The sequence below is a fragment of the Rhineura floridana genome, chromosome 6 (assembly GCF_030035675.1).
Source record: "Rhineura floridana isolate rRhiFlo1 chromosome 6, rRhiFlo1.hap2, whole genome shotgun sequence".
Classification (NCBI taxonomy): domain Eukaryota; kingdom Metazoa; phylum Chordata; class Lepidosauria; order Squamata; family Rhineuridae; genus Rhineura; species Rhineura floridana.
This window is the reverse complement of record NC_084485.1, coordinates 27,693,643-27,719,124: the sequence shown is the minus strand read 5'-3', so window position 1 is coordinate 27,719,124 and position 25,482 is coordinate 27,693,643. Positions and strand designations below refer to the sequence as shown.

General features: G+C 41.9%; 1 protein-coding gene across 6 annotated transcripts in view; it reads right to left on the bottom strand.

Moving 5' to 3' along the window:
• Positions 1-25,482, bottom strand: part of NFATC2 (nuclear factor of activated T cells 2) — a 205,799-nt gene that overhangs the window by 56,889 nt on the left and 123,428 nt on the right. For all 6 annotated transcript variants that reach the window (XM_061631257.1, XM_061631258.1, XM_061631256.1 and 3 more), the window contains exons 7-9: positions 15,921-15,976; positions 13,804-13,930; positions 11,543-12,226 (exon numbers count right to left, since the gene is read on the bottom strand). In XM_061631257.1, the coding sequence (XP_061487241.1) occupies positions 11,543-12,226; positions 13,804-13,930; positions 15,921-15,976 (867 nt within the window). The remainder of the gene's footprint in view (positions 1-11,542; positions 12,227-13,803; positions 13,931-15,920; positions 15,977-25,482) is intronic.

Here is a 25,482-nt window from a genome sequence, read left to right as displayed (position 1 = left end):
TTAAAAATTAGCCAGGCATTTTTTAATTTTTAAACTGCAGAAGATGAAGGTCAGAGTATGGGGCAAGGTCAGTAATAGGATTACAGATACTCTGTGAATATGGCTGATTTTTAATTAATTTCAACAAATTATGAAACCATGGACAGAAAAAAGTCCAAGAGGGATCTCGATTTTTTAGTCTTGTTTTAGATTTCAAACTCTAGAGTTTCTCTGAGTATTTTGTGTATCATCAAGAAAACTTAGAGGGTTGTTAAGTATGCGTTTCTGAGTTCAGGACTATAAGTTTTGTAAGGTTTTGTTTTGAAATGAGCTTATGGGAAGCAGTAAAATGGCATGGAGGGTGTTTTCAATTTAACATTGCAGAATGTGAAAAATCCATTGTGGCTGTATAATAAAGTAGGCTGTCTGATGATGCAAAGGAATCTATCCACATTCAAGTCAGCATGAGTGGAAGCCCCCTGCAGACTTTCCCTGTGCAATACAGGGAAGGTTGGGGGTTGAGGGGGGGATTTGTACGCAAAGATGTTGAGAGCAGGGCATATTTATGTGCCCTTGCCCCCATTTATAGCCACACTGGGTTCAGGCAAATGCCTGAATATAGCTAACAGTTATCAGTTGTGATGCAGTCTAGGTCTGTAATTCCTTGGTTTGGAATATGTCTCTGCAATGTAACATGATTACTTTAAACAGAAATTAGAGCAAGGTTGCGTGAGAGCTGGTTTTGGAGGATGAGGTGAGAGAGTCATACTAACAGGGTGTGGGTTATAAATTAATTCATTTTTGTACCATATAAGTGGTGTGGGGGGGTTCCTCTTTTTTAAACAACTCCTATTTCCTCTTTTTTAAAGAATGTAAGAACATAGGAAGATGCCCTATATTGAGTCATCCTAGCTCAGTATTGTCCACACTGACTGGCTATGGCAGGGGATATTCCCAGCCCTACCTGGGGATGCCAGGGATTGAACCCAGAGCCTTATCTCTGCAAAGCAAATGCTCTATCACTGTGTTAGGGCCCTTCTCCTAAATGGGGAGTGGGGGACTCCACTACACCACATGAAACAGCAGCACAGCAGCATTGAGCAACTGGCAACACTCCCATTTCTTGCAGAATGGCCCAATGAGAACATTATTTCAAGACATATAAATCGTTCTTGGGGCATTCTTGGGGGTGAGGGTGGAGAGGGAAATGGCTGATCTCCTTAGCCAGTTGCTAAATAGCCCTTCCTTTCATGGGCACAAAGGGCCTTGTGAAATGAGGGAGATGGTTGGCACTGTTCTAACACATTTCCCATCAAAACTCTTGAGTCTTTTATATCTGTCAGACACAGGAATTTAGCAGGTGCATCTCCATGTAAGGAAAATCCTCTTTTGCTAAACATCACCAGCTGTTTAACAGGGTCCTGCCAGAAAAACAACAGGAGCAACCGTTGGATAAAGGGTCAGTCATGGACCAGGGAGACCTGGGTTCAAATCTCCATTCACCCAAGAAGCTCCCTGAGTGACCAAGTGCCAGTCATTCTTTCTCACCCTAACCTACCTTGTAGAGGTGTTATGAGGATAAAATGGGGTGGGGGTGGGGTAATCCTGAGCTCCTTGGAGGAAGAGTGGGATAAAAATGAAACAAACAAATGCTAGAGTAGGGATTGGATACTGGTTAATTCAGGGAATGTGGAAGTATCCAGTTAGGAGCTGGAAGCAGAGATGGGCAAGCAGGAGACTGTCCATCAAGAGGCTTCAAATCCAGAAATGGATTAACGTTCCTTGGGAGAATGGGGAGAAAAGAAAATTGACCTGGAGTAGCCATACCACAGCTCTGGAAAACAGATCTTCAGACAAAGCTAAATCACAGCAGCAGGGCCGGCTCCAGGTTTCTGGGGGTCCATGGGCAAGGGCTTTCAGGATACCTGAAAGACCGTCTTACCCCTTATATACCCAGTCAATCACTGTGCTCTGCAGGTGAGGGCCTCCTGCAGATACCATCTTATCAGGAGGTTCGTTCTGCACAATATAGGAAACGGATCTTTAGTGTGGCAGCACTTACCCTGTGGAATTCCGTCCCCTTAAATATTAGGCAGGTGCCATCTCTGCTATCTTTTCAGTGCCTTTTGAAGACTTTCCTCTTTCAACAAGCCTTTTGAGACCTATCCCAGTCTGCGTCTGTTTTAGAATTGCTTTTAATATGTTTTCTTTAATAATATGTTTTTAACCCTTTTTTAAAAAGTTGTTCTTAAAGCTTTTAAAAAAATGTTTTTAACGTTGTTTTGTTTTAATGTATTTTAAGGCCTTTTTATGATGTTTTAAAGTGTTTTTAGCGTTTCTGTTTGCCGCCCTGGGCTCCAGCTGGGAGGAAGGGCGGGATATAAATCAAATAATAAATAAATAAATAAATAAATATCAGGGGGGCCCTTGCCCTCTTGCTTTTCTCCTCAAGCCACACTCATCTCCCCTTTTGGCCTCACTCTTTTAAAGTAAAAGAAAACCTGAATAGAAAGACTGAGGTGACAGAGGCAGGAAAAAGAGAGAGAAGGAATGCCAAACCTCTGTCTGTGAGTTCATTGGGGGCATTCCTGCCATGGCTCCAGACAGGGCCAGTTCTAAAGGGCGGCCACATTGGGCACTGGCCCGAGGGCCCCTGGAGCTACAGAGGGCCCTCCGCTCTCCTTCTGCGATCCACGGAAGCAGGACACGAGCTGCGGATCGTGGGACAAGAACTTCCGAACTGCCCGCAATCCCCCCACTTCACTTACCTTTTTCTCTGCTGTTTTCTGCGGTTTGCCATCAAACAAGATGGTGGCTGAGGTTTCCCTAAGGGGCTGAAGCCTCTGCCACCATCTTGGTTGATGACACACATGCGTGCTACATGCGCGCATTGTTGCCATCAACCAAGATGGTGGCAGAGGCTTCAGCCCCTTAGGGAAACCTCGGCCGCCATCTTGATTGATGGCAAACCTGCGCACGCAGTGCACGCAGCCACAAAAAAAGTGGAAAGGTAGGTGAAGTGGGAGGGATGGGATGGGACGAGACGGCGGGCGGCTCAGAAGCTCCTATCCTGCGATCCCTCCCACGGCTATTTCCGCGGATCGCAGAAGGGGAGAGGAGGGGCCCAGGGCACGCTGGTGCCCAAAGGCCCAGTCATGCCTGGAGCCGGCCCTGGCTCCAGAGTCCCTGCTGCTTGCCCTACAGCAGAGCACACCATGCAAGGAAGCCTCCTCTTCCTCCTTTGCTCCTTCATGATCCAGCCAGGCTTGGAGCAGCTCCAGCGCTCTTTCCTTCTGCCATTCTGCTGGAGGGCATTTAAGGAGTTAATACTACAGAAATTAGAAGACAACTAGCCTAGACCATCCCAAAACATCAGCACTGAATGAGACAGTTCCCAAGTTGAGGAGACCCTCTGGGCTCAGCTTTTTAACTCCATGGTATTAACCTGTCAATTTCCCCTCCACTCTGGTGAATCAGATAAAAAGAGAATCTAGTGGGGGGGGAACTTCTTGTCCATTGGAATAGGATGGGATTGGCAACAAGCAGCAGATCTCATTCCACTGGGGCCAGTGAGGGGCCCTTCTGCATTCCTGGGCCACTGCTGGAGCCAGGCCTGCACAGCAGCCTTGCTAGAGAGCCCCATAGCTCTTCAGAGCAATTAGAAATATCTATGCCTCCGTTTTGTATAATGGGGAAAATACTAGCAATCTGGCGTTGGGCTTTATGCAGAGGCTGTTAAAATCCATGGAGTATTATTGCAAACATTTTAAAATATAAATTACAACAACATTACTGTCATCTGAGAAAGAAAAATAAATGAATTTCCTATTTTGACCAATGACTTTGGTATTTGTATAGCCTTCTTTAAAGAAGCAGGGAAATAGGTCATGATTTAGACTGTCTACAGCAAGTCGGAATTGTGAGACAAGTAAGGCCACAGTTCATCTGGGAATGAGCTTTATTGTGGTTGAGTTCCCAGCTACATTCCTCTTGGGTAACTCTTACCGTATTTCAAAATCATCATTGAAAGTGGTTGTGTATCATCTAGAAGCTGATTCTTAGTACGGAAACTGTTGGCACCTTTAGAGCCTATGTGGTTTAACGAACACAGAGCTGGACATGAGACCTGAGTTCCAGTCTTGCCTCTAACATGGAGTCATTTCAATGTGTTTGGGAACATCACTTTCTCTTGGCCTCACTACTCCGTCTGTAAAATATGGGAACAACAGCAAGCTATCTCACAAAATTATTGTGAGGACAAGCACCCAGAGTGCTTTCCAACTTTTTTTAAAAAATGCTACATAAAAGATGTGGTTACAAAGATTTGATGCACAGCTTGCAGACTTTTCTGGAATAGTAAATGTATCTATAGGGTGGCCAGAATAATAGTGGTATAGAATGAGGAATTTAACCAGGTTGGCTCCCCACCCCACCACTGCAGGTCAAATTGCACTTGCTGCAATTCTCTCTGCGACTCTTGAAAGTACAGGGTCTCGGTCCTCCTTTGCATCTGGCCACCTTGTGAATGTTGCACACATCTTCCCTTGTGATATTTGCAGCAAGAAAACTGAGAAAACAATAAGCTCTGAATACAAGGGAAACTGATGCAGCTGGGAACTTGTACATTCCATAGGATCTCACTAAATGGGGGGGGGAGTCAAGGATTGAATGGGTACATATTAAAGTTTGCAGGGGAAGGGCAAGGAGAAGGGTTTAAGAAAACCTGGCTGTTTCTCTCCTCTATCTGAGGCAGTGTCTTGCCCATGGTGAATGTTTTGTCTAGCTCATTTCCATAGGCAAATGCTGCATTTTCCATATCTTATCCACATGGAAATGCTTTGTACTGCCATGCAAAATGATAGTTTCTGCCTGTGGCAAAGGAGTCAAAGAGCCTAGACCAGATGACACTTCTCATCTGAACCAGCCCATCACATGAAGGGGAGTGAGTGTGTGCCAGCCATCCTCACCCACTAGGTGGTGCCTGCCCTTCCACCCTGTCTCCATGATCCTCACACATCCATGGAATGTCTGGCTGCAGCCCATACAGATAAAATCTAATACACAAAGGCCAATATTGCATGGTTAATCCCCAGGGGTAAAAAATCTGGTTGGAGGAAGTATGCCTCAGAATGCCAGTTGCTAGGAATGGTAGATGGGTGCTGTTGCATTCAGGTCCTGCTTGCAAGCTTCCCAGAGGCATCCGGTTACTCATTGTGAGAACAAGATGCTGGACTAGATGGGCCTTTGGTGTGATCCAGCAGGGCTCTTCTTAGCTGAACCCTCCATGCACTGGGTTGTTTCGGGTGTGAGATGTCATCCAATATGGCTCGAGATGATTGGTTTGCCTGCTGCTGCCATTGGTCAAGATAATAACTGGGGTGCTTATTTATTTGGGACTACTTAACAGGGCCAGCAGATTCTGAAGTTGTGTATTTGCCAGAGTTCCAAGATCACAAATTCTCACTTTGCATGAAGCTCCACAAAAGGTCACAGGCAATACGGGAGAATACTTGATTTGCAAGGTGAGCCAACAAAGATGTCTTCTCCACAGACTCTCTTCGAATCCTTTGATTTAACGATATTTCTTTTTTAAATAGATGAGGAATTTTTCCTCTTGGCTTTCCTGTTGCCTGAGAGACCCTGTGCGTGATGGGTGCAAACACAAATTGTGAATATGTACTCTGAGGAAGGCTCTCAAGTTCCGTTCTGTGGTGATCTTGCTCTCTTAATAGATTTTGTATGTTCTTCTGAACAGGAAACGCTTTATAGCAAAACTTGCCTGCGGGTATTGTACTGTACCAATTAAAGGATTCCTGAATTCAAGAACAAAGAAGTGCCAGTAGAACAACTTTTTTTTTTAATCATTCAATTCATTTTCTTCCTTCCTCCGGTGCTGAGTTTGGATTTATTGTCTTTATTTGTAGCTTGCATGTTGTTAGATGATCGAGCAAGCCGCTTGGGAATACTACAGGAAGAAAAGTTCTGAAAAATACTTGGGTTTCTTTTTTCTCTTTTTACTCTTATAATGGGCATATCTGGGCATCAAGCCAAGTATTTGCCACCTTTCATCCAAGGATCTTTGTGTGTTCTACAAACAGCCAACTTCTTTGCAACTTCTGTGAAACAACAGCTAAAGCAAATATAGTTATCACAAGGGGAGATAAAAAGCTCCTGTATCAGAAATTAGGAAAGAAGATGCATCTTACTAGATCACGGGTTTAAAAGGCACATTTCCTAGCAGCAAATAGCAAATGGGCTGTCCTAGAGCAGATGTCTTTCTAAGTCATTAGAGAAGAGAGTGCCTTGTTTGTAGCAGAAAACTGGAGTTGTTGCTGTTTGAAGGCAAGCTACAAGGCAGTCACATTTTCTCCAATGGAAATATGCCATAAATGGAATAAAAGAGAAGGGGCATAGTCCATGCAAGAGCATGCTGTGCACCCACAAGATCCCAGGTTCAATCCCCAGCATCTCTAGTTAAAAAGGTCTCAGGCAGCAGAGCTGGCTATCTGAGACAAAGGAAATTCAAAGTAGATAATACTGGACTAGAAAGACAATGGCCTGACTCTGTACAATAACATTTCATATGTCTCATACACACATATAGGTCCCATAGATCTCAACAAAGATAATACATAACTGATACCCAATCATGAACAGAACATGTTCAGTTCAACTACAACCAAAACTATTCAAACAAATCCTCTGCACCCCAGGATGATTGCAAGGAAAACAGTCATGCCTGCTATAAAAAGTTGTTCTAATTATAACTTATACTTTCTCTAATCAAACCACAGGCCTCAAAAAACATACAAATTTGCTCACTCTAAAAGCTCAAGGGAAAGAAGAACAAAAACTTCATATCTCCTGTCCTATCATCAAAGCTCAGTGCTTTTAATGCAGAAAAGCATTAACTACATCAAAATATTGCAGTGAAACTATGAATGGATGTGTTCTGAGCAGTGGGAAATTAAAAAATGCAAGATGCTATCCATATCACTTTAGGCATTGTTTTCTATCTCATGACAGGGATGAGGAATAGCTAGTGTCTTGGGTTGGAGACAGAAAGAATTCCCCCCTCCCCACCACAAATTGAAGGTGGATTGAAATAAGCATCATCAGTGGTGTGTAACCTCACTTTCTAGTGGTTTGCAAAATTTCTACCTTCAAGGGACACTTTCCACATAGGCCCATTCAGCCATCATGGCCAAACCATAGCTTTGCAGTCATGACTCTCCCTCCTCTTACATGTGAATTACAGCCTCATTTTCCTGGTTTCCTCAAATCATAGTTTGCTGTGAGATCAAAATCTGGCAAAATAGCCTGTTTAGATCAGACAGACTATACTAACCAGGAATCCAAACCATTATATGAAATGGGTGTGCAAATGGTTTGGAGGCAAATCTTGGTTAGTCAAACCAGAAAAGGGAGGAGGGAATCCATGCACAAGAGAAGGAAAATTGAGGAGAAGAGAGCATATGAATCTGTGGGGTGCTCATAACTGCCAAGCCAAGATTTTGACCTTGACCTCTGAACTGGGTCATAGCCTTGTCTGCCTTAAAGTAGTTGCCATGAAACTACATGGGGAGATCAGTCTAGCGCCTATGAACATAGCCTGTAGTTGTCTTTCCTGCCCTAGAACAGCTTTCTGTTCACCCAGGATATTTTCATTTCCATCCAGGGCATGAGGCCAGCTAATAACTTCATATCCACTTTCTAAGAATAAAAAGCAGAAGGAGAAGTAACAATAAGCGATGTAGAACCTAGGAGGAGCAAACAAGAATTAAATACTATTGCAGCTCAACTGACATATTGAGTGCTTAAGTTACATTTGGGCAGTTTGGGCCCTGGACAGCTAACTATTCCATCCATCAAATTCAGTGGTGCTTGGAAGAGCATCATGATGCAGAGGTGCATCTGCATCTGAACTAGGGTTGCAAGGTTCATGGCCTGAAACTGATCCTGTATCTTTAGGAGAAGAGAAAGTCAGACAAGTGCACTTGCAACACAGTAATGAGAAAAACCACAAGGTGGAATTCTCCCTTCCCCCTGCACAACTTTTAAAGATACAGAAGACCTCTATTTATCTAGATTAATATATTTTTATTCCCCCAGGCTTTTCATTGTTCATTATTTCAATTTTCAACAAATTGGTTGGTGCAGTTTTGTGCTGCATTTTTGTAAGTTGCTTTGAGTCTTTTTTGGGAAAAGTGTTTTAATTAATAGGTCTTCTGATCAGTCTCAGGCCATGAACCTGGCAACCCTAATCTGAACCCAGCTGCATCAAGCTGGGTAGACACAGATCTCCCTTGCTGGACAGAGGCCGATGCAAACTATATGCATGGATAATATTGCCTTTCTGTTCTGAAACTGGCTGGGAATGGTCTGCTTGGAGTACCTTATTTTAAAAAGGTAAAATCTAGGGAGTGATTGTGTGCTTTCTCAGTAGCAGCACTGCAATTATGGAACAGCTTTTGGAGACAGGCTGTAGCTCAGTGGTGGAGCATAAGCTTTGCCTGCAAAAGGTCCCAGCCTCACACCTGCACACACCTATAGCTAAAAGACCTGTTGTCAATCACAGTACTTAACTAGATGGATTTGCTTCATATATTCATAGCTAGTCTACCATGTGTCTTCCCTGTGCAGCTTTCATTGTCAGATTAAGATATTTTTATTCCCCCAGGCTTTTCATTGTTCATTATTTTAATTTTCAACAAATTGGTTGGGTGCAGTTTTGTGCTGCATTTTTGTAAGTTGCTTTGAGTCTTTTTCAGGAAAAGTGTTTTAATTAATTTTAGAAATAAATCACATGCAGGAAGCTATGCATATGTTTTACTTTATTTCCTACACAGGCAGCCCATGTAGGAGATGCAGAATGTGCAAGCATCTCTTTCTTGGCATCTCTCTACCATGCTGAAGATCTATGTAGAGAGAGTCTGGTTAATAAGGGGGGGAAACTCCACAACAGTATCTCACAGGCAAATGCCCTTGATGCCTATTTTGCTGAAGGAGGAATCTACCAACACTTCTTGTCTGGGATTTGCTCAGGACAATAGCTGCAGAAGTAAAACTCTTTTGAATGTTGTGTGGAGGCATCACAACAGGGTGCTTCCAACGTCTGTTAAAAAGACATGTTTGCTCAGGCTTTCTCTGACTAGGTTATTAGCCTATTTTAGATATTGTGTATATCCTTGTCATTATTGTTTGCTGCTTATTATATGTAGATTTATGTAAGTTTTAATACTTATTTGACTGTGCATACTTTTAACATTTAACAGACCAATCCAAACCCCTTTTACACTGGGGTGTGGGGGGAAGGATTTGGATTAGGCAGAGGTGTCTTTCTGGCCAGCTGTTCCAGCTATGGCATCTTTCTACCAGCTCCTCACTCAGCCTCACTCTGTTGGTGCCAACCCCCCCTCCTGCCTACTGAAGGGGCAGGTGAGCAGCCTATTGGTGGGAGCCAGTGGAAAGTACTCAAGCAGAGCATTCCAAGGGCAGGGAGGGGCAGGGCTGAACCAATCGACGATCTCCTGGATCCCAAGCTGGTCTCGGTGCCCCTGCAAAATGACATCAGGCCTGCTACATCCACTGTGAGAGGCAGGTGCGGCAGTGGCACCTCTGCTCCGCAAAGCCCTGGCAGTGGGGTGTGGGAGTTTGGATTGCACCCTAAGTGCTGGAATGTTATTCTGTAAACCACTTCAGGATCCTTGGATGGGAAGCAGTCTATAAGTGAGCTTTATAAATGATTATAAATAAATTAGAAACTTTGGCAACACAATTAGGGACAGCATGGCGGGTGGAGGGGAGAGCTATAAACACACACACAGGAATATTTCATATCTCAGTTTTTTGTTCAGAAAACTGAACAAAGAACAAAAGAAGATGAAGACCAAGAGTTCACTGTGGGAATGAGAGGTTCAGAGAGTGGAAAGTAGCTCAGAAAAAAATTAATAGGATTGCTATTTGCAGTAGTAATTTTTCATTGGAAAGGTTAGCTAGTGCGGCTATCAGTTTTTCACTCCTTGGGTCGGTATCTCTGGTATGTGTTTAGTTAGTTGCACTTTTTCTTTTCCATTTGGGAGGAAATCCATTTCATGCTAACATTACTCCCAGTATCCCAGTATATATATAGCAGTTGTACTCTCATGACAATTCAGGACATTTATACAGTGACCTATGAAAGATGTTCAGAAACCATTTTCAAAGTACATCAAGGGCCACGCCCCATGAATATTTCTGAGCTTGGGGACAGGGGCAATTTTTAAAATATATAAATCACTAGGAAATGGTACAGTTTCAAGTTACCTCATCCAATTCCTAGCCACTAGAACAGGGCTAAGAAATCTATGGCACTCCAGATGTTGTTGGACCAACTCCCATCATCCCTGATCAATGGCCATGCTGGCTGGGACTTATAGGAGTTGCAGTTCTACAACATCTGGAGGGCCACAGGTTCCTCAGGCCTGCATCAGAGGATCATTTAAGAAGGAGATGTAAAGCAACAACAAAATTTTCACAGTCCTGGGAAAATACCTTCAGGGGACATGAATTTTAAAACTGGGAACAGTAAGTTAGTCCCTGAATGGCTCTCTTTCAGTTCTATGGGTAGTAGATCTTTATAAAGCACTAACATTAACAGTTAACAAGACACAGGGGCATGCTTAGCCCAATGAGGTTGTTCCCAAGAACACATCACTACTTCCTTATATTGGACAAAGTAAGAAACACTGCACTTGAGAACCCTGTTGTGGAGGGTGGTGTACAGCCTGTTCTCTACCCATCACACTGGGTGACTGGCCTCTGTTTACATGGATCCCATAGCAAGCTGCTCCCAACAGAACATTTTAGAAGTATACTTTATTCAAGAGCCTGGTTCTTGTCTTGCGAAATAGTTGGGAGTTCTGAACTGGAAAGGATTCCTTCTCTGTTTCCCTCCATCCCAGCTTTGTACTACGCAACAGGAAACAGTGTTACAGCTTAAAACAACTAATTAACCTGTTGATGAAGCAAATTACATGGAATGTGTTCAAACCAAGAATTGCTACAGTTTTTCTATCACTTCCAAAAGTGAACACATCTGAATTCACAAAAAAAAGCAACAGTTTCATTAATCAGCATACTTTAGTATCTCTACAAATGTCTGGAAGAGTATAGCGTACAGGCCTACTACATCCTTCATAGAATGTTTTTACATTTGGGGTACAGCAGCACGCTCCAAAAGAATGTTACACAAGTAGCATCTGCTTTTATTCCAGTGTTAGAGTCCATTTCTTAAATTCAACTAATACCCTTGTGAAACTGCAAAAAATGCCTCATAAATTTAGGATGTCTGAAGCAAACACAAGCATTTTCTAGAGAATTAAAGGAATTGAGTTTTTTCAAGATCTTAAAAACCATTACCAGCTTTCAAAATTCAATAAGTAAAAGACTTTGTACTGAAATATACACTCATGTGGTGCTTTCCAAACCACAGATTTGTACCCCATGAAAAAGAAAGCCATGTCGCTTTCATACAGAGTTGCAGACTGGATGAAGAGGATATTTTAAAATCAGTGTTGCTTACCGTCATCCAAATAGGCTTGGTCAAGATTCTGTTCCTGTTTAACAGTGACTCCTGTTGGCACTGCTTCCTTCTGATCACTCACCGGTGGTCCATTTTTGGCTGTTCTCTGCTGCTGAATCACAGTAGGGTATGAACTTGGGATTAACCTTTGTGCTTGGCTGACCTGAGGTTGGCTAGGTCTTACCCCACCAGATGTGAAATTTTCACTACACATGATGTGCTGAAATTCTTGATGGCTTTCACACCTCAGCTGTTGGTTGGTTGGGGAAGAGCAGTGAATCACAGGGGAAGACTGCTGATTGGCTGGAGAATGATGGAGCACTGCTGAACTTTGGCTGGGAGAGCCTGTGTGCACTAGCACTGACCTGTGAACATCTGGAATGGAAACTTGTGTAGCCATCAAGCTGGATTGCTGGTAGCCCAGGTGGCTAGGACTGAGACTCTTGCTTCTTTGGTATATTACAGCCCCTGGAGTTTGTTGAGGATATCGAGATTCAGGAGAAGACAGGCTTGAACGCAACTGCTGGCAAGGAGCCATTGTGGCCACAAGACAGGAAGGAGACTCAGAGATCATTGTATGGTGTGAATAATAAGGCTGTGTTACTGTTCCCAGACCACTGTGTACTGTATTGCAGATTAAAGTTGGATCATAGTCATCAATGGGCTCTGTTTTGATGGAAGGCACTGGAACAAAGCGCACAAAGGATATGGTTCTTAAAAAGCATCTATGAAACAGAGTGATGAGCACTAATGCACTATATATTTTCTCCCATAATTTTAGCGCTGGTTAACATGTGCATGTTTAACACTTGTCTAATGCAACCCCAAGCAACTGCTTGAATGCGTGAATGGACCATCACAGGTCTAAAGTTTGGAAAGTTCCTTTTTAAAAGAAACTAGTTCAAGTTCAACATTTCCAAAAAAGGAACTAATTCTGGTTCACGTTCAGTCCTTAGCAAAACAATTCAAGCTCAACCCAAATGATCCTCAGCAATTTTTTTCAGCATTCAGAATGTCACAAGCTGCTGTGCTATAAGAACGTATAAGAACATAAGAAGAGCCTGCTGGATCAGACCAGTGGCCTGCTGGATCAGACCAGTGGCCCATCTAGTCCAGCATCCTGTTCTCACAGTGGCCAACCAGGTGCCTGAGGGAAGCCCGCAAGCAGGACCTGAGTGCAACAACACTCTCCCCTCCTGAGGCTTCCGGCAACTGGTTTTCAGAAGCATGCTGCCTCTGACTAGGGTGGCAGAGCACAGCCATCATGGCTAGTAGCCATTGATAGCCCTGTCCTCCATGAATTTGTCTGAATTTGCTGAAGTTTAAAATATACTAAAGACCATATGTAATCACAGAATCATCCCTGAGCACCCCAACATAGCCTAGTGGAGTCTGCTTTGAACCTGGTCAGCCATAAATTCACTGGGTGGCCTTAGAGAAGCTATCATATTGGTGACAGTTCCCTATCTGTGAAATTGGGTTATTAATGTACTATATCTCAATTCTGCACCAATTCTGTGCCTAGAGAATAGTGACTGCTGAAAAATGCATGAAGAACGATGCTGTTGCATTATCATCAGTCAAACATCAATAGAGATAACAAACAATTTTTAAAAGGATTGCACTACACATGTGATGTATATATTTTTAATTATGAAGCTCTTCCTCCAAAATAATATTCATGTTTTTAAATAAATTGGTACTGGCCATGGAAAAAATGTCTTTGTATTATATTTATAATTTTAAAATTATACAGGGATGGAGAAATAAGAAGGAAGAGTTTATTGTACAGCTTCATTAGTAGCCTTGGTTGTTGCTTTCAGAATTTATTGATTTAGATAAGGTCTTATGTGTTTTAATTGCACCGCCAGCTAAAAGATACCATGTTGGAATGCCCAATTATTATTATTTATTATTTATTTATTTACTTATTAAATTTCTATACTGCCCCATAGCCGAAGCTCTCTGGGCGGTTTACAACATAAAAACAAATAGAATATATAATATATATTCAGTACAATTAAAAGGAAAAATACATCACATTTTAAATAAACATAACTAAACAATAAATCTCAACCATGTACATAACATAACAAAATAAATAAACCGAACATAACAGTTATAAAATAATTCTGTTGAAGCAGGATACACCTTTTTAAATAAAATAAAATAAAATAAAAGTTACCCTTTAAGAATAGTTGACAGTAAATCACTTCTGGCAAAATATCGTGGATATTCCACCCCTTTCCATAAATAATTACCTGGATGATAGGTAAAATGTTGTGGCTGGCTTTTTTTCCGTTTTCCATTGATCACATAGAAATTCACCTTGATGGGGGAACGAATGTGCTTGTTTCGATATTCTGGTATCTCTACAAAAAGCATATTCTGAAAATAATACAAAAATGGGGTGTGGGGGAAGAGACAGTAATGTGATATTAGAAGACATTCAGTTTTTTATCAGTCCCCTTGGAGCATATACTAGGAGGGCATGAAGAATATACTAGGAGTATTGCTTCTCCACTGCTACAATGTAGCTGATCTTGCCAAAATTCTGAAACAGACTTCCTGGTTTACTATGTCAGTACAGTAGGGCCCCGCTTTGCAGCGCTTCGCTTTACGGCACTTTGCTAATGCGGCGGTCTCAATTAGATGCAATTAGACTAAAGCCCCACTCATATGGCGCTTGTTCCGCTTTTATGGCGGTTTTCGGGCGTCGCACGCCATTCTATTCAATGAGTTCCGCTTTTCAGCGGTTTTCGCTTTTCAGTGGGGGTCCGGAATGTAACCCACAGTATGAGTGGGGCCCTACTGTAACCTGAACCATAGAGAAGCACCCTGCCCTAGCATAGTCTCCTGTTTCCCCCATTTCTAATGTCTTGTCTTGTACAGCTTACACCTTTGCTTCATTTGCTGATGGCAAATTTGATTCTACCTTTGGGAAATTCTGTTCTCATGTAGACTGCAGCTACTCTTTGATAGATTCTCATTTACCTATTGCTTTTTCTTAGGGATTCTAGTTACCTAGATGATAAAGCATATAAGGAAGAACATTTTACAGCTCCAGCTCCAGAAGTCAGGGTTTCTATTACTAGTTATTTGGCAAGACAGCTTTGATGCCACAGGAGAGAACTTTGCATTTCTACCATTCTATCACCAGGAGGTGTCATGGTTGGCTAATTGGCCCTCTTGCTGTTGCTGGGCAAATTCCCATAAAAGAGGGGCTATCCTTCAGCTAATTGCCCTATTCCATCCTGACTTACCTGTGTGATGACTGCTAGTATAAGGAGCCAGGGGAACAGGCTCTTATACTTTCTTGTTTGTTAGTATGTAGCTTAAGCTAGTAAGATTTGTTATTTTGTGCCTGTGTTGAACTTTCTCACTATTTCTTGTATGGACATTGCTCATGTCTCATTTCTGCTGGAGTGTCTGGTTGGAAGGAACTGTATGCTGCTCTTTCTTATATGCACTTACATTTTAATTAATAAACTACCTCATATTGCTTGGTATGTGTTACTTGGGAACGGTGTGGCTCTGAATCCAGCACCTTGATCACAAAGCTACTAGCTACTGAATTGGGTTTGGCTTGAGGCTCCAGAGCAGCAAGTGTAAGGTTTGGCTCTTGCTCTGGGAATCTCTGCCAGTCTACTGACGCTCTGGGTTTCCCCTTGATCCAGAGTGGGAGGCCAAGTTAAGGGGTGATGGCAGTCTACCTACCTTCAGGGGTGTTGTGTGGTGTATCTCAGCCCTGGTAAGGGAGGCACGGGTTGTGCCTGGACCAGGTTCAATTGCCATGGGGTTCGGAGCTGACCTGGCAGTCCTTTACATATCAACAGAGCCTTCTCTGTTGTGGCCCCTAGACTATGGAATGCCCTCCCCCATGAGGTAAGATCAGCACCCTCTCTTCCCATTTTTAGATAGCTGCTGGATTTGTTTTTGTGTGGTTCTTTGTAGGTTTTTGTATTTTTAAATTTCTATATGGTTTTATGTATGCTTGTATATTCAAATCTATGTAATCCACCTCAGGACTTGCATTCTGGGTGAGAAGTGGACAAAATTATTGTTGTTATTATTGTTGTTGTTGTTGTTAATTATTATTATTGGCACATAATATGTGCACTTAGGCTACAATCCAACACAGTGTGCCTAAGTGTTGTTGAAATATGTTTGTAGACCACACTGAGAACTTTTCTTTAAAAGGGAGTTTATATAAATACTCTAAATGAGTAAGTAAAATAAACCTATTGATATCAATGTGTTTAATATTGCATCCAGTTCTGCACTGGATTGCAGCCTTTCTGTTTTGGAGGCCTTTGTGCTGCTATGGAATGAAACCCGGTGTCTAAACGACAAGGCGGAAAAGGGACTGACTACTTACAGGTTGGCTCTTATCTTTATCCACAGTGGCTTCCATTTCCCAAATCTGTTGCCCATCTGAAAGAAATATTGTCATGCATGAAAACTGTGTTCCACAACGTATGAAAGACACATATAGAAAAAACATCATGAATCTCCTTCTCACCACTATAGCACCATCAAGTGTTCAAAGTACTTTGCATGCATTCTCTTGTTGTAATTCCTACAACAACCTTGTAAAGTAGGGTTTCCCCATATTACAGACAAGAGGCTAAGCCTGATAATATAGCAGCTTGCCTATGGCTTCCCAGTGACTTCATGGCAGAGTTGAGATTCAAACACTGCAGCATTTCAAGATTTGGGCTACAGTCCTGTTCTCATTTACCTGCAAGTAACCTCCACTGAATATACTGTAATGAATAGACTTGCTTCTGAGGAAACATACATAGGATTGGCCTTTCATTAGCCACCAGACCAACTCACCAAGTTCCAGATCTGCTGTAAAAATGTAAACATTTGGCTACTTAGAAATTGTAGCAAAGATTATATATATATGAATGACTGCATGGATATATAATGGTTATCCTAAGCATTTCCATTATGCCTGTTGGATATTTGCTGTTTCTGCCTAGCTTTTCAAAGGCTTAGCAAGTGCTTTCAGGAGGATGTGCTCACCCAAGTCACAGACTTTCCCACTGGTTTTTTTCAGGTTCATATTTTGGTCCACTCTCAGCAGAGTGGCAGAGACAGGGAGAGAAAAATCTGATAAGCATCCTGCTTTGAGCAGCCTTTTACAAATTTTCAAATTATTCTGTTCCCACACACTTTAGCCTTTTCCTTGAGCTCAGACTTTCCTAGTTCCTCCAACCCTTCCTTGTTACTCTTAAGACCTTACACCAGTTTCTTTCCTTCCTCTCTACTTTGTCAGCATATTACATGCAGCTTAGAAAACACACAGTTATTTCACTGGCACTTAAAGCATGCTTAAACTTCCCTGGATTGCACCCAGATATACTCATGCAAAGAACTGGTCTAGTGCTGAACGGGAAATCACGTCTTGCATACTCATTTCTACTAATGCTCCCAAGAAAACCATTTGCCTTATTTGAAATTTCATCTTCATATTCAGGTTGTGGTTCATTCAAAGCTTTTGGTCCTTCTCAATGATGCTATTGCCTGGCCAGTTATTTCCCATTTTGGATATGTAAAATAGCTTTCCAAAGGCAAAAATATAAAAACTGCAAAAGCAATCCTGGTTTGTTTGCTCATTTTTTTTAAAAAAAGATATTATCTCAACCAGAACTACAATGCAACCATACTGAATATATCAGGCGTCAGACACTGAACTGAATTATAATGCTGTGTGCTATAGGAAAGAATTTACATTTCAAGTTAAAGCAAATGGACAAATTGGAATTAAACAGCACAATTAACTCCACAGTGCTGAGATATAAGATAAGTCTATGGCTAAACAATTACTTCAGCTGACAGCTCCTAGGTCTAAGTCCAGCATTTTCTGCCAGGCTGTGCTCATTCTCAAAATTATGTGTTTATACAAGAGACTACATGCCAAACCAGATGAGATGCTAAGCATGTCTCTTGATGTGCCATGGCTGTTTTTTTTTTTTTAACTGAGTAGCTGCCACAGGGACAAGCTGATATTTATCAGGACTGCAGCACATGAGGAATGGAGCTCATCCTTTCCATCTTTGCTGCTATTCCAATGAAAACTGCCTTCCTGTGGTGACTGCTAATCCATTGGTGCCTATAGGAGCCTGCTTTCCTGGCCTAATGGCTACTTGTGGGGAGGTGAGGATGGATTCTCATCAGGATCACAGTGGATGAGGAAAGTATTAACTCTCCCCTTGCATGCCATGGCCCCAATGAAAATCCTCCTCCTCATAGTGGATTGTTGTTGTTATGTGCCTTCAAGTTTACTACGACTTATGGTGACCCTATGAATCAGTGACCTCCAACAGCATCTGTCGTGAACCACCCTGTTCAGATCTTGTAAGTTCAGATCTGTGGCTTCCTTTATGGAATCAATCCATCTCTTGTTTGGACTTCCTCTTTTACTACTCCCTTGTTTTTCCTAGCATTATTGCCTTTTCCAGTGAATCATGTCTCCTCATTATGTGTCCAAAGTATGATAACCTCAGTTTCATCATTTTAGTTTCTAATGGTAGTTCTGGTTTAATTTGTTCTAACACCCAATTATTTGTCTTTTTCGCAGTCCATGGTATCTGCAAAGCTCTCCTCCAACACCGCTTTTTTCAACTGTCCAACTTTCACATCCATATACAGAGATTGGGAACACCATGTTCTGAATGATCCTGACTTTAGTGTTCAGTGATACATCTTTGCATCTGAGGACCTTTTCTAGTTCTCTCACAGCTGCCCTCCCCAGTCCTAGCCTTCTTCTGATTTCTTGACTATTGTCTCTATTTTGGTTAATGACTGTGCCAAGGTATTAATAATCCTTGACAAGTTCAATGTCCTCATTATCCACTTTAAAGTTGCATAAATCTTCTGTTGTCATTACTTTAGTCTTTTTGATGTTCAGCTGTAGTCCTGCTTTTGTGCTTTCCTCTTTAACTTTGATCATGAGCATCATTAGCTCACAGTGGCTATTAACATTTTTTTTTAAAAACCCACAGCACTTCAAGTGACATAGCTAGTTTGGTTACAACTGATCTACACATGCTGATATCTCATTCAATGACTTATCACATACAGTTTGATGCATAAACTGCCTCCTTACTGCAAATTATTATATTGTTGATAACATAATGTGAAAGTTTTGTCTTTGGGCAGCAATGGTGGTTTCTATGTGCATTTTCACTTGACACTGCAATCATCTTTATCCTAGAACACTCCTTTCATACGTCATTTCTGGGCAGATGAAATGCTGCCTGCCTGCAAACTATGGTTTGCAAATTGAAAGCCAGCCTTCAATTGTTCCTCCCATTTCTAGAGAGAGTTCTCTCCTCTCTTTCCTTGTTGACACTGAACACAGTTTAGAGTCATGTGTATATGTTGGAAGGGGGCAAGAGCACACAGCAACAGTATTGATACTAACTTAATTCCTCCATAAACTCAAAATTTGAAACTGTGGTTTAAAGAGGATTTGCAGACCCTGGTTACAAAAAGAATTGATTGGCATGACCAATGGTTAGCATTAGCAATGAACAAATTCCATCGGTTCTGCTCAACAATTGTTCCTACATTCTGCTGACCCTTGGGTTCTACTGCATTTGAAAGCAGAATGTTGGTAATCGATTTTGCACAATGGTAATTAAAAAGCAAAACCTCCTTCCATGTGTTCCTGTGAAAAACGAGAAGTTGTTTTTTAAATACCATTTGTGGTTTTTAAAACAATTTTTATTTGAAAACACAAAAGTGTATCTTAACAATTGTGCAATTGTTGCACAAATAAAATAAAATAAAATATACTGCTTCCCCAAATTTTGCATGCCTTTTATGGGAAGGAAAATTTCTTCTTATTTTTGAAGTGTATTTGGTGTGCCTCTGACTTGAAAAAGTTAGACAAGGAAGCAGAAAGCCCACCCGCCCACCCCTCAAATTTCCAGAATTATACCTCTGTGAGAATTATGGATTCTGACATTATGAAATCCATGCTAGTTGTTGTAACCCTGAGATCAGAATCCTCTTCTTCAGGGCATGAGACTGAGTCAGAAAGGGCCAGCCCCAGAAGTACATCTGCAGGTACCAGCGCCCCTACAGCCTGAAGCGGTGGAGGCTGGTCCATTAGGATAAATGGGGCACTGACCCATCAACCTCAGTCGGTCCTCAACCAACCCCCACCTGCCTGACTTCTTACTTACAACCAGTCCAGGAGGTAGCACTAGCTGTCAGCTTTCTCTCCCTTCTCTCCATGTTGCCCTTATACACCTCAGCAGGGAGAATGATGGGGGCTAAAGTAGAAGTAATTTGTTCTACCTATCATTGGCCCTGGCTCCACCTCCTGCTGGGTTCCCTGCCTTCTGCCCCACCAGTCCCACTGGACAGCCACCGCCACTGGCCTGAGGATATCTCATTGCCTTCCTCTGACTCCAAGGACCCCATCACAGGAGCTTCAGTAACACCAGAGCCTCCCCTGCTCTGTCAGAATAAAAGACTACTAGGTGCCCTGCCTTGTCTTAGTGCTCACATCATAACACTAATACATTTATCTTTATCTTGTAAAGCAGAACTACAACATCTGAGGTGGAACCTGGCAGAGGTTGATCCACAGTTATGTTCAGTGAATTCCAAACCATTGCAAAAATAGCCTAGTTCTCAGAAACAGATTTCCGTTCTTAGATTAGAAACTTGTTTCAATCTCGCCTGGTCCAGGAAAAATTAACTTTTTAACTTGTTTCTCAACTGTACAATTTCAGACTGCAGATGGGACCACATGAGAAAAAAAATTCCCAGCCTGTAACACACATCCTTGCACTAGTCATCAGGGAGGAAGGGTTTAGCCTGGCCTTCTCCCTATCATCCTAGTTTTCTATGTGCAAATAAGTATTTGTGGAGGAGCATTCATGTAAACTTCCACCTACAGTCTGAAGTGGTACAGCCCAGATACAAGTTTACTACTGCAACTATTGTTTCTGAGAATGAGGACAACGAAAGTGGTAGAGTTGGGGGGGGGGGATTTGCTTTGAAGAAGGGAGAAACAAAAGGGACAAGAACTACAGGGAGCATTGCACTGGGCTTTTGACAGGGTTGACTCATTAGGTGACACTTCTGTTTCTTTAATTGTTGCTCTGTGGGATAACATTAAGTAGGTGCAATTGCTCCTGTCTCTGCAAGACCGCTAGGAGATAAGCCACACCGAATGTATGTCACAAAGGTATTTATGACATTGGACCAGGGGTCCTCTTTGAGTCAAACCAGCAATCCTGTTTGAGAGTTGGCTCTGGATAACATGAAATAAGCATGGTTGCTTTCTACAGAGTGGTAAGGAAGGAGTCTGGTTTTATGAGCCAGAATAACCAATTCAATACAAGGAACATGCAAGTCATTTCAGTATTGTTAGAAGCTTGTAATAAAATCACTGCCCCTTGGGAATGGTGGAGGGCGGGAAGGGGGAGGTAGAGAAGGAGTGATGACTCAGATGTGTCTGAGTCAGAAGGTCCTCTGGGACTACCCCTGGGGTGGTTGCAGTTTACACCCCAGCCCTAGCTAAAAGGGGTTTCCCACAGACACAAAGTACTCCATTGTTCCTGAAGTCAGCTAACATATAACGTTTCCAGGTTTTCAGAATGTTTTGCTGCATCGTTACCAAACCTCACTGGGCAAGCACAGCCTCTGCACATCCCAAGTGAACAGTCAGCTTTCTAAACAGATTAATTACAGAGTCGTACACATTTAGCTACGTCAAGGTGACCTAGACTGCAACACAACAGACTAAACATCAAGCAGACGTTTAAACCCAGGTATATAATGAATGAATGAATAAATAAATACTAGCATAACTCTGGGCCAAGGTAACCAAATTCTGTGATAAGAGCCGAATTCTGCAAACCATACACTGAAAATTTTGTAACCTGTATGCAAAATTTGCCTGCACTTATTTGTTTTGCATCATTTAGTCTCCCTCTACAGTATTTGGAACATTTGTCTATTTATAAAGCAGCTATGGTCAAGGTTTTAAACATAAAAGGGGGGGGGGAGAAGAGGTCCCTGTCCCAAGGAACTTACAAACTTAATTTCAACAGTGTATGAGAGAGCCAAGGTGAGGAAGGAAGGGGGAGAAATTCTCTGCAGTTCACATTTAAAGCTGAATCTGTCAAATTCACACTCTCTGAAACAGTATGAGAAATAAAACATAGCTATCTTTCAAAATTTTATCTGAATGTTGCAGTGTAGTTCTCCAGCCAAAAAATGCTTACAAAAATGTGTATGTTAGGGGGAAATGTGCATTAAAATGAATATATTAGTCAAAACAGCATACAAAAATGCATGATATTAGGATAAATAAATTGCTTGCAAAAATGTATATATTAGTCATGCAAAAGTGCTTATTAGGAGAAAATCACACTAAAATGTTAATGAAATTTAAACAAAATTCACAAATTGCTGCAGAAACCTGGAGAACTGAATTTAAGATTGGAAAAAATAAGAACCTGAGAGAACTGAAATTGACAGATCCTTTAATCCCAACTGGTATGCTTTAGGGAAGTTCGCTAAATTAATTAAAAAACATATGAACTATACCTTTACATTTTTTTCAAAAATTGCAAATTGCTGCAGAACAGAATTTAAGACTAGAAAATGAGAAACTGAAATTGACAGATTCTTTCATCCCTAAACAAGGGTAAGAAAGAATGATGGTGACCAACGCAGTTACATGTACTTATACTTCATCTTCATTGGAGATGGGAGACTAAGGGATGGTAAAGCCACAGGTTTTTACAGAAAGGTAGGCTTTGAGGAGAAATTTGAAGGTAGTGGAAGAGATGGATCCATATAGACAGGAGCTGGCCTGGATTGCACATGCCCCAGGATCAAGCGAAAGAATCCTGAAATGGTAGAGTGGATGAGACCACTTCAGGCTTCAGGTGGAATGCACCGTTTTTAAACACTCTAATTTTTTTCAACTTGCAAATAAATCCATCACCTTATTCAAACCTTAGTCTACTGCCTATGGAGACTAGGCCTCACAAGAACAGTCACAAACACTGATCTAACACCAACTAGGCACAACTTGTAAAATCTGATTCAGTAGTCAAGAGAACAGTGACTCACACTGAAGCCACATATACATTTGATTTCATTTAGTGACCAAACCACTGGGATAGCACTAATAAAACCTAGCAAATCTACAATGTTAAACATAACCAGATGATATTCAGACCGTCCACAGGAGGTGTGTGTATTATGAAGATAGGCAAAATGACCCCCCCCCCAATTGATGAGCTTTTCATTGGTTTATGGAATCACAGACACACCTTAATTGATGAGATTTTCATCGATTTATTGTACAAACTTCTAATGATAATGGCAGATAATTCTACATGGATGCATCCATGGGCACAGCAGGCAAATGTTTCCTTAGCAAATCTGTCACCTGTTACCCTCATATAAAAAAGTAAACAACTCACAGCAATAGTAGTGACCTTTCTGCTTAAATATCATGCTCCATCTGTCTTGTTGGTTGCTTTTATCATCTTGAGTGTACAAGTCCTAATTTTAGAAATTCAATATTTGCTTTTCCTTTAGCATCTCTGAATATTAGAATTGCTGTGAGCTTATGGCAAAGCAGACTAGGTTAGAAATAAATTTAAGAAATCAGTGTTGTTTTGTTGGGGGAGTGAAGGATGGCCACCCTGCAACCTACTGTCTGTCATGTATATTTTTATTATTGAAAGCTGCTGTAGGACCTATGTGGTGAAAAGTGGGATATTTTTTAAAAAAACCAATAAGAAGCAGAAGCAGTTACACAGGGATGCCTAGGTGTCAATTTAGTGCTTAATATTTCTAAGATTACATTTTCCCTCGCCCTTCAAGAAGCTCAGGGTGGCATACATGATTCCTTCCTTCTCACTCACATTTTATCTTCACACAAGCCCTATGAGGTAGGTTAGATTGACAGAGATTGGCTCAAGGTCACTTGGTCACCCTTGTGGGTGACTAGGAATTTGACCCTAGATCTCCATGGTTCTAGTATGACACTCTACCCAGGGGTAGCCAATGTAGTGTACCCCAGATGTTGGACTACAACTCCCATCACCCCAATCATTAGCCATGCTGGCTGGGGCTAATGGAAGCTGCAGTCCAACATCTGGAGGGCACCATATTGGCAACCCATATTGCAACATCTACACCTCACTGGCTCTCTCTGGTCTTAGAGTTACTGGAGCTCAAACATCTGAATGGGAACCCTGCTACTCTAATCACAGAAAGGCTTAGATAGGGTGTTGTTACTACTAGCAATAGAAATGAACCTGCACAAGTTCAGAGGCACTCTCTTTTTAATTGCATCATATATTATTCATGCTGGCTTTCAATTAACTTCCAGAACCCATTCAACCTTTTGACCTTTAAAGCTTTTTATGGATAGGGACCTATGAGAGAACACTCATCTTACAAATCCTATACACAGACCTTGCTCTGATCGGCCTGTTGAGATAGCAGTGGGACATAAGAGGGCCTCTCTGTGGTTGGCTGGAGGCTATGGAACTCACTCCTTTAGAGGTGGTGTAAACATGCACATCATTACTTATTTCAAGGGGAGAAAGTACAAGACACATCTCTTTCAAGAGGGTTTGAGATGAAGTGACAGGTTTTTGTTATTGTTAATGTAGTGCTACACTTTCTTTGGGTACTATTAAGCTGTTGCTTGAAAGAAAAAGTTTATAGAGTGGTTTTAATTTTTGGCATTGCTGATAACCAGCTGCCTGTTTCAGATTATATTTCATGTGAGCCACTTAGCAACCTCTGTTTAAGGTGGGATATAAATTTGCCGAACATAAAGTCTCTCTGAGCCAAGCCAATGGGGTGAGGTTTTGCCACTGAACCTGAGCACATCCTACTACAAATTAACCTGTGTTTGTAATCTATGCGCATTTGTCCTATAGAGTTATCCTAAAGCTATCTCTGCATAGAACTTTCTCACATCCCCCAGTTGTTTTCTCTCTTTTCTTAAAACTCTTTTACTTTGCAGTTGTTGCAGTTCCGACTGAATTATGCAGTGCCACAGTCTGTGATGTGTTGTGGGATCAGTTACAGTTTTTGCAGCCTGATGATGTGGACAAAATGTTTGCGGCTATACATCCAACCATGTGTCCTCTTGATCCCTGTCTCTCTTGGCTTATTAAATCTAGCAGAGGGGGTTTGAGTAGTTGGGTACAGAGCATAGCTAATGTTTCATTGCTCGAAGAGGTGGCCCCTGTCTCCTTGAAAGAGGCGGTGGCACAGCCACACCTGAAGAAACTGGACCTGGACTAACAACCAACAAATACTCCCTTACTACGATAGATTGGGGAGGCGGTCATAACAAGGCAGCTGCAAGCAGTCTTGGATGACACCGATTATTTAGACCCATTCCAATCTGGGTGCAGATATGGCCATGGGACTGGGCCGGCCTTGGTCACGCTGATGGATGACCTTTACTGGGAGTGGGACAAGGGGAGTGCAACCTTGCTCCTGCTTCTTGATCTCTCTGCAGCTTTTGATACCTTGTGCCATGATATCTTCCAGGACCGGCTTTGTGGGGTGAGAATTGGGGGCACAACATTACTGCGGTTTCAGTCCTACCTATGTGACTGAGTCCAGAGAGTAGCATTGGGAGAGTGCTTTTTGGGCCCCATGCAGTTATGTTATGGCATGCCATAAGGCACTATTTTATCCTCAGTGCTATTTGATACCTATATGAAATCATCAGCAGTGCTCTTCAGGAGATTTGGGGGAGTTGCCTTCAATATACTGATGACATTCAGCTCTTTTTCTCCATAACGTCTGAATCAGGAAAGGCCATGTGGGCCCTGGACTGGTGCCTGGATGCAGTGGTGAGCTGGATGAGGGAAAATAAACTATGCCTGAATCACAGCAAGATGGAGATGCTGTGGGTGAGT